This window comes from Osmerus eperlanus, unplaced genomic scaffold, assembly GCF_963692335.1.
Source record: "Osmerus eperlanus unplaced genomic scaffold, fOsmEpe2.1 SCAFFOLD_806, whole genome shotgun sequence".
NCBI lineage: Eukaryota > Metazoa > Chordata > Actinopteri > Osmeriformes > Osmeridae > Osmerus > Osmerus eperlanus.
Window position 1 is genome coordinate 3,237 of NW_026911282.1, and position 9,556 is coordinate 12,792.

The 9,556-nt window shown below is 52.7% G+C and overlaps 1 protein-coding gene across 1 annotated transcript; it reads left to right on the forward strand.

Annotated features, from left to right (window-relative positions):
- Positions 1–899: 899 nt before the first annotated feature.
- Positions 900–7,566, forward strand: LOC134015836 (afadin-like; the record flags this gene model as incomplete). Its single annotated transcript, XM_062455362.1, has 10 exons — positions 900–1,095; positions 1,689–1,801; positions 2,408–2,562; positions 2,868–3,028; positions 3,808–3,965; positions 4,938–5,025; positions 5,174–5,335; positions 6,209–6,253; positions 7,040–7,134; positions 7,312–7,566. Coding segments are annotated over 10 exons (1,428 nt in total), but the record flags the coding sequence as incomplete, so codon positions are not given.
- Positions 7,567–9,556: the final 1,990 nt, after the last annotated feature.

Consider the following 9,556-nt stretch of genomic DNA (forward strand, 5'->3'; position numbering starts at 1 on the left):
CCTATTCTGGACTGGGAGGGTGTAGTGTCAGGAGGTGGTATTAGAACCTCAATAGTTCTGTCCTTTTTTAGGGGACACTTAGTGATGTTGTATCATGTGAGAGGTGTTTTCTTGTGGTCCGTTTTTTTGGGAGACGGAGAAAGGGAGGGTTTTGGGGGGCGTGTGGTGTGTTTGCAGGCAAGTTGTAAGGGTTGCACAAATCACTGCCATTAAACACGCGTATGCGTGTGTGCGTGCATCAGACAATGTGACATCTTGTCCCTGGGGCTAGGTGTGGTCGGAAGCCAGCCCTATTTCATATTGTCCTGGTGTAGTTGTGTGTGTGTGTGTGTGTGCGCGCCAAGGCTCTTGTTCCCCAGGTGTCATCGGCCTGTGTTGAAGGACTAAGATGTTAATCTTCCAGCAGTGCTACTCACACAGATCTGCTCGCTGCTATTGTTACTGGAATAAAGGGAAGCAGTGCCTGTCTCCAGGCGCCCGTCTCCTCTTCTCTCTTTTGCTCTCTCTTTTGCTCTCTCTCTCTCTCTCTCTCTCTCTCTCTCTCTCTCTCTCTCTCTCTCTCTCTCTCTCTCTCTCTCTCTCTCTCTCTCTCTCTCTCTCTCTCTCTTGTGCTCTCTCTCTCGTGCTCTCTCTCGCGCTCTCTTTCTCTCTCTCTCTCCTTTCTGTCTCTCCTTTCTCTATTCCTCCCTCTCTCGGTCTGCACGCGTGGCTCTGAAACCCTAGCATCTAACCCCAGGCTAGCCAGCTTCCTTGTATTCTCTCTTGTCCCAGAAAAAGTGTTTTCCTTCCTTTATTCTGTCTCTCTCTCTCTGTCCCCCTCTCCTTCTTCATCTCTTATATTAGCTCTCTCATCGCAGAGAAGTCTCCGGAAGCCTAACTCCTCTCCTCTCTCTCCTCAGGACCTGGAGTTCCATGGCGTTATGAGGTTCTACTTCCAGGACCGCGTGGCAGGGAACTTTGCCACCAAGTGCATCCGCGTGTCGAGCACTGCGACCACACAGGACGTCATCGAGACGCTGGCCGAGAAGTTCCGTCCAGACATGAGGATGCTGTCCTCGCCAAAATACTCCCTCTACGAGGTCCACGTCAGCGGGGGTGAGTGTGTGTGTGTGTGTGTGTGTGTGTGTGTGTGTGTGTGGGGGGGGGGGTCCTGTTTACACCGGGCATTAACATGCACATGTTTATTGGACCTGTGACTTTTGTTTTTCCGTGTCTGTTGAGAATGTAAGCGTTTAGGTTAGGCATCATAACTACCTGCTCACTTATTTTCATAGTTTTAATTTGAGTTAACTGGTTTAGCTAGTGAGCATGGATTATCTAGTATGATTTAACTAGTATGGGTTAATTAGTCTGGGTTAACTAGTGAGCATGGTTTATCTGTTCAGGGTTAACTAGTGAGATTGTTAACTTGTGTGGGTTACCTGTTGAGTGGGATAACTAGTCTGAGGTAACTTGTGTGGGTTAACTAGTCTGGGTTAACTGGTCTGGGTTAACTGGTGAGTGGGATAACCTAGTCTGAGGTAACTAGCCTGGGATAACTAGTCTGGGTTAACTGGTGTGGGTTACCTGGTGAGTCGGATAACTAGTCTGAGGTCACTAGTGTGGGTTAACTAGCCTGGGATAACTAGCCTGGGATAACTAGTCTGCGATAACTAGTCTGGGTTAACTGGTGCTTGTGTTTGGCTTAGAAGAGCGTAAGCTGGACCTGGATGAGAAGCCTCTGGTGGTGCAGCTCAACTGGAACAAGGACGACCGAGAGGGCCGCTTCGTCCTGAAAAACGAGAACGACATCATCCCCAAGGTAACGCTCATCCCTCCCGCCAGCATCATCATCCCTGACCCCCACCCCACCCCCCCCCCCCCGCCCTGCTGCCCCCAGCCCCGCCAAGCTCTGCATGGTCTGGAGGGTCTGGGTGGGTCTTCCACTACCTCCTCTCTCTGGTCCCTTCCTCTGTCTTTCTGTCCCCCTTTCTCTCTCTCTTTCCCTCATTCTCTCCTCTCTGTCCTCCTCCTCCTCTCTCTGTCCCTCTCTCTCTCTCTCTGCCTCCTCTCTCTGTCCGCCTGTCTCTGACCTCTCTGCCCTCCTCCTCGTCTCCCCTCTCTCTTCCTTCCTCCCTCTCTCCAGGGAGATGGAGAGAGGTTTATGGAGGACTACTTGACTCGACGTTCCCTCAAAGCCTCTTTCCACTCCCTCATCCAGAAATACCACTCTCCCCCTGGCCCTGGAAAAGAGTGTGTGTGTGTGTCCTTAATGCATGGCTACACAGCTGACCAATGACAGGATAACCACCCCTGCCCGGGGAGCTGTAAAGGGCCCTTGCACTCCCATTCAGTCCGCCAGATAGCCTTAATTAACCTCGACCCGGCAACGAGCCTCACCCCCCCCCCCCCTTTCCCCCCCCCACAGAAGACGCAGAGCAACGGGCCGGAGAAGGAGGGCGTGATCCAGAACTTTAAGCGCACACTGTCGAAGAAGGAGAAAAAGAAGGAGAAGAAGAGGGAGAAAGAGGCGTTTGCCCGCATCCCCGACGGCGACGAGCTGGCCCTGAGCCGGGAGGACGGGTAGGACACACACCTACACACACTGGTTTATCGGGCCTCGCACAACTGCGGGGGCCAAAGTTAGCCACAGAGCTAGTTCACACCTGCAGTCCTCAGGCAGGAGGATATTAAACACAACACAGTGCAATACGAACAATATCATGATAAAAAAAAAACATTCGCACAATTTACCAAACAGCACATCACATGATAATAACAACAGTACATCCTACAAAACCTACAGCACATGACCCACTCTGCATACCCACCTCTCACCCCCAACGTCAATAGCCGTCGGTATTCTTGACCCCCCCCCCCCCCCCCAGGGAGAACTCTCGGCTGGCGGCGGAGGTGTACAAGGACATGCCGGAGACCAGCTTCACCAGGACCATCTCCAACCCGGAGGTGGTGATGAAGAGACGCCGGCAGCAGAAGCTGGAGAAGAGGATCCAGGAGTTCAAGAGCAACGACGGACGACCGGACTCAGGTTTGTGTCACTGTGTGTGCGCGTGTCGGGGTGGTTGTCTGTCTGTGTGTGTGTCTAGTGCCCATTTCACTTTCCCACTAGCTCTTATATAACAACACAGCCAGACAGACCCTTAACTGCTTTAGCCTTTTTCTTAGTAAACACCAGGCAAGTGCACACACACACACACACACACACACAGCAGACTGGCGCTGGCAGGGCATCATGTTGTTCTGTCTGGTCTCTGAGGGGGTGTTCTGTGCCCGGGCTGGGTGGAGAAGTGTCATAACATAGACCCCTACCCCCCCCCCCCTCCCCATCCCCTCCAGGTCCAGACATCAACCTCTCTGTGACTGCTACTGCTCTAGCCCATAGGGAGGGGGGGGGGGGGGGGGTTGGTGTGCAGAGAGTTGTCATACCAGGGCACAAACAACAGCCGAGATAATAAAATACAAATAAACTTTACTTATATGAGATGTTTTTTTTTATTTTATGAAAGCAGCTTTAGCCTCAACAACAGATTCACAAGACTCAATACACATTCACCAGACTGACTAAAACTAGCATCTTGTTGTGGTGGATTACAGGGTGTGTGTGTGTGCGCGCGCGCGCGTGTGTGTACCCAGCTGCGTGACTGACTGCGCCGCCAGCCAGCAGTGTCGTCTCAGATGTGGAATATCTCTGCAATGGAAAGACAGCAAAATAGTTTACCCAGAGGGAAGGCATTAAAAGAGATATGTGGGTGTGTCTGTTTAACCCCTGTGTCTGTGGCGTGTGTGGCGTGTGTGGCGTGTGTGCAGGAGGAACATTGAGGATCTACGCTGACAGCCTGAAGCCCAACATCCCCTATAAGACCATCCTGCTGTCGACGTCAGACATGGCTGACCTGGCCGTGGTGGAGGCTCTGGAGAAGTACGGCCTGGAGAAGGAGAACCCCAGGGAGTACTGCATCGCTCGGGTACCTACCTCCTGACAGCCATACATGCCCTACCTACCCCCCTACCAGCCCTACCTACCCCCGGACAGCCATACATCCCCTGACAGCCATACATGCCCTACCTAGCCCCCTACCTACCTTCCTACCTACCAGCCCTACCTACCTCCTACCTACCAGCCCTACCTACCCCCTACCAGCCCTACCTACCATTTCTAGCCCATACACACTGACACGCCTCAGAAATCAGAGCTAAAACTGAAACAGGGCCTTTCGCCCCCATGGCGACCGTGTGTCAGTCTATGACAGAGCATCAGGAGGGCGGGGCTGAAAACCATTTAAGCTGATTGAAAGTTTCTGCGGTAACCGGCCTTGCCCTAGGATAAACCCTCCATATATCAGGTTTTATTTCTGTCTCTCTCTCTCTGCCTCTCTCTCTCTGCCTCTCTCTCATGTTTGGCTCAGGCTGCTATGATAGTAATTGAATTGGATTTCTCCAGCAAGCAGATGCAACACGTTTATCTAAGTGTGTGTGTGTCAGACATCGCCATACCAACACGGTGTGACCTTCCCACCCCTCCCTCCCTACTGTTTGTCAGCTCCGGAATCAGCCAATCATATTAATGACAGTAGCAGTCATGGCCAATCACATTAAAAGCCCCTCGGACAGCTGTCCTCAGCCCACCCTTGCGCCCACGGCATTGTGCACGCACACACGCGCACACACACAATTATTCATGCGTGTTGGTACAGTACCAGACAATATGAGAGAAGCAGTGGTAACAGAAGTTTTATACTGTAGAAGGTTGTGTGTGGTTGATAGAAGGTTGTGTGTCATTGAGAAAGGTTTGTGTGGTTGATAGACGGTTGTGTGTCATTGAGAAAGGTTTGTGTGGTTGATAGACGGTTGTGTGTGGTTGATAGACGGTTGTGTGTGGTTGATAGAAGGTTGTGTGTGGTTGATAGAAGGTTGTGTGCGTTTCTGTCCTGCTACAGCAAACAGATGATAAGTCTGGGAAAGAGGTGATCCTGGACGACGCAGACTGTCCCCTCCAGATCTTCAGAGACTGGCCCAGCGACAGAGGTGACAACTACTTCCTGTCACCTGCTGTGCCCCTGCTGTGTCACCTAGTTTTCAAGCATTTGCCAATTGAGCACTACATTTACCTGGATGCCATGCTGCCCCCTGCTGGTCACTCCTGGTCACTACTCCTTGCGTCCGTTGCATCCAGGAAACCTGGTGTTCCAGCTGAAGAGGAGACCTCCAGACCACGCCTCCAGGAAGGGGGGGCGCAAGCCAGAGGACAAGGCCCAGCGAGGGAGGCCCCTGGATGGGCCGCTGCACACGTCGCTCCCCCCGGAGAAACTGCCTTATCTGGTGGAGCTCAGCCCAGGTACTCGCACACGCACACACACGCACACATTCATGAGTAGTCAAAAAAGAAGGCCGACATTCACACGTGCATGCATCCACTTACACTCTGGTTCAGCCATGAGAGTCAGTTCTCTCACACACACACACACACACGCGCGCGCACACACACACACACACACGGTGACTGGCTCTGAGGGTGCAGTAGCCTCCAGCCTCCAGCAGCAGAGGGTTTAGAGTGAGACGGGTCAGGTGACCAGCCCGGTCTGTGACTTGTCTCCTCTACCAAGGTGAGTGGCCTGCCCCCCCCCCCCCCCTCCCCAACCCCCCCAACCCCTGGACCATCCCATCTCCCCCAAACTTTTTAACAGCTGCTTGTTGACCCCCCTGACCCCCTTCCTGCCCCCCCACCCCCCCTATACTTCACCTGCTGTCTAACAGAACTGCTCCTGTCTCTGCTCAGACTAACCCTGGTCAGGGTAGAGTTAGGTCGACCACTTCCTGTTAGGCGACAGGAAGTGTATGGAGGTGAATGCTACTTCCGACTGGCGACTCCTAACGGACCTAGCAGCATGATCTCCCCTGGGTGCCGCTGTGGACCGGAGACTGTGTGTGTGTGTGTGTGTGTGGAGGGGCTGGGGCTGGAGGTGTGTTTGTTTGGGTGGAAGGCGTACCGTTCGAATGGAAGCTTTGGGATAGCGTGTGTGTGTGTGTGTGTTTGAGTCTTCGGGGCGGGGGAATGAAGGGGTGCTGCCTTTTCTCCTTGCTGCATTTTTCACCCTCTGCTATGTGTGTGTGTATGTGTGTGTGATCTCTCTCCTGCCTTCCTCTGGCATGGTGTGTGTGTGTGTGTGTGTCTCTGCGGCCTCTTCTGCATGTCTGCTTACCCACCTAGGGAGAGGGAATCACTATGCCTACTACGCCTATCGGCACCACGAAGGTAAAACCAACTCTCCTTTCTTCTTCTCTCTCCTCTCTTCTTCTCTCTCCTCTCCTCTCTTCTTCTCTCTCCTCTGCTCTCTTCTTCTCTCTCCTCTCTTCTCTTCTTCTCTCTCCTCTCTTCTTCTCTCTCCTCTCTTCTTCTCTCTCCTCTCTTCTTCTCTCTCCTCTCTTCTTCTCTCTCCTTTCTTCTTCTCTCTCCTCTCTTCTTCTCTCTCCTCTCTTCTCTCTCCTCTCTTCTTCTCTCTCCTCTCTTCTTCTCTCTCCTCTCCTCTCTTCTTCTCTCTCCTCTCCTCTCTTCTTCTCTCTCCTCTCCTCTCTTCTTCTCTCTCCTCTCCTCTCTTCTTCTCTCTCCTCTCTTCTTCTCTCTCCTCTCCTCTCTTCTTCTCTCTCCTCTCCTCTCTTCTTCTCTCTCCTCTCCTCTCTTCTTCTCTCTCCTCTCTTCTTCTCTCTCCTCTCCTCTCTTCTTCTCTCCTCTCCAGACCCAGGCTGAGCTAGTACAGAGCTGTATCTAGGAGTTGGTCTAAGCAGGGTTTATACTACCTTCAGATAGACAGATCCCCTCTCTGAGTCAGAAGAGCGACCTGTTAGCTAGCCACAACAAGGACAGGTCTTCCTGCTCTGTTAAACTAATATGCCGCTTTGCTTCTACTAAAACACACAGTCACTAATGAGTCTCCTCCAATTCTTAGCCAGACCCCCCCTTGAGAATACACGTTGGAGCCTTTTATGTACTGTGGATATGTAGTGTGCGTTTGTGTACTGACTCGCTCGTTTCGCCGTGTAGATGGGTCGGACTCCAGGGACAAACCAAAGCTGTACCGTCTGCAGCACAGCCTCACGGAGGTGGGCTCGGACCACACAGAGGACGGCTCCATACAGGTGTGTGCGCGTGTGCGGGCACTCCCTTTCCCATCCTGACAGAAGACGATCACGCCATTGTTCTGGCCCCTCCTTTCAGCGTGGCTCATATGTGTAGATGTCACATTTTCGACCAATAAACATTATTTTCCTTCCTTCGTCTCGTCTCGTCGTCCCCCCCCCCCCCCCCCCCCACAGTTGTTTGGTCCAGGCATCCTCCCCCACCACTGTCACCTGATGCACAGCGAGGGCCTGGTCACCGTGACGCCCCACAGCCTGGAGGCGGAGACGTACGTGGACGGGCAGCGCGTGGCCGACACCACCGTGCTGCGCAGCGGCGCCACGCTGCAGTTCGGCTCCGGTCACGTCTTCAAGTTCGTGGACCCCAGCTACGACCCGGGGGCCAAGAGGGAGCCGGGGGCCACGATGAGGGGCCGCCATAAGTCTGGGTAGGCGGCGTGTGTGTGTCGGTGTGTGTGTGTGTGTGTGTGTACGAAGGAAGGAGAAGAATTGTTGGTCGGTCTTAAAAATGGGTACTTGTGTGTATGTGTAGGCACATTCCATGGGGCGACTTCTAGCTTTTTGAAAAGTGGTGTCCTCCATGATAGGAGAACACTTCACTACACTTAATCCCCAGGAAGGGAAATTTGGAAATATAAGTGGTGATGTGGACACACGCACACACGCGTGCACACACAAAGAGCTGAGTTTACAAGGTTTCCTTTTTCTGGTCAGGGTCAGGGATAGGACAGGAAGGGTCCTATATTATAATGAAGACCTGTTGAAACCCCATAATTCCTGTGTGTGTGTGTGTGTGTGTGTGTTGATAATTGACATATCCTGTGTCGTCTCCGTAACTCGTGACAGAGCGCCACGCGCGTGTTGCTGCCGTGGAAACACACATGCCACATAGACAGGAGGGAGCCTGCCCCCAACTCCCATCAGCCATCTGGGCTGGGTAGGGATTGGTTTGTGTCAGAATAGAGGTGGAGAACATAGCGAGAGGGATTTAGCCTGCCTCGAGGTGAAGGAGAGCAGGAGGAGAAGAGCAGAGAGGGAGCTGAAAGAATCATTTAGGAGGGTTGAACTGGGAATAGGGGTAGGGAAGAAAGAGGGAGAGAGGGAGAGAGAGAGACAGGGGGAGGGAAAGAGGGAGGGAAAGACTTAGAGAGAGAGAGAGAGAGAGAAGGGGGACAGATATGAGAGTGGCTACTGCGACTACAACTACTGCGACTGACACTCTCTAATCTGATCAGTGTGTGCTGGGGTGTGTCGCGCTGACACATCCACACACACACACACACACACACACCACTACTGCAGCCTGCTTTGCTCAGTCTCCTGCCTAAAGAGCAGAGCCAGGGTCGGGTCCAGACAGGATCATTACAGGCTGACTCTCCTCCACATCACTGGGCCAGGTAGGACTGCTCTGGGGTTCGGCTTAGAGGTTCTCCTGGAGACCTGGGGAAAGGGAGGCTCTGGACTTGGAAATGGACCAGATTGTGTGTGTGTCTGTATGTGTGTGTGTTGTCCAGTAAGGATGTACAGTTCCAGCCCCTCAGTTACTGTGGCTGGGGAACTGACAAGCCTTAATCTGGTCATACAGAACGATGGTGCTGGGCTGGATTAGAATGGGGGGGGGGGAGAGAGATGGGCTACGGAGGCTAAGGAGAGGAGAAAGATAGAGGAAGAGAATGGTGGGTAAGTGTTGCCACAAACTGAGGCGTTCTGATGGAGATTCACTGATTTGACTGTTAAGGGTTAAAGGATGACTGGATGTCTGTCTGTCTGACTGATTGTCTAGCCAGCTGACTGGATGTCTGTTTGTTTGATTGTCTGGCTGGCTGGTTGTCTGTCTAGCTGGCTGATTGGATTTCTGGCTGGTTGTCTGTCTGTTTCACTGGCTAGTTGTCTGTCTGTCTGTTTGTCTGTTTGTCTGTCTGTGTCTGTCTGTCTGTCTGTCTGTCTGTCTGTCTGTCTGTCTGTGTCTGTCTGTCTGTCTGTCTGTCTGACTGACTGACTGACTGGACTGGATGTCTGGCTGGTTGTCTCTCTAGCTGGCTGACTGGATGTCTGGCTGGTTGTCTGTCTAGCTGGCTGACTGGATGGGGGGAGGGGTGGTTGTTGGCTGACTGTTCAGGGTTGATGGACAGGGTGAGTGGTTATTTATGTAGTAGTCAATAACCATCAGCATGTGAAGTCTATAGGATCACATGCTAGCCTCAAGGTAGTATGGGAATGTATAGCGTGTGTGTGTGTGCGCGCGAGAGCGCGTGAGAGAGGGCGATAATGAATAGGGAGATGCTGATTGGATGTCCTGTTCAGATTGAGCTCAAAGCCTCTCTTTAAGACAATTGATCCTTCTCTCGGTCTCTATCTTGCTCTCTATCGCTCCGTCTCATTCACTCACTCTTTGTCACACGCACACACACACACACACACA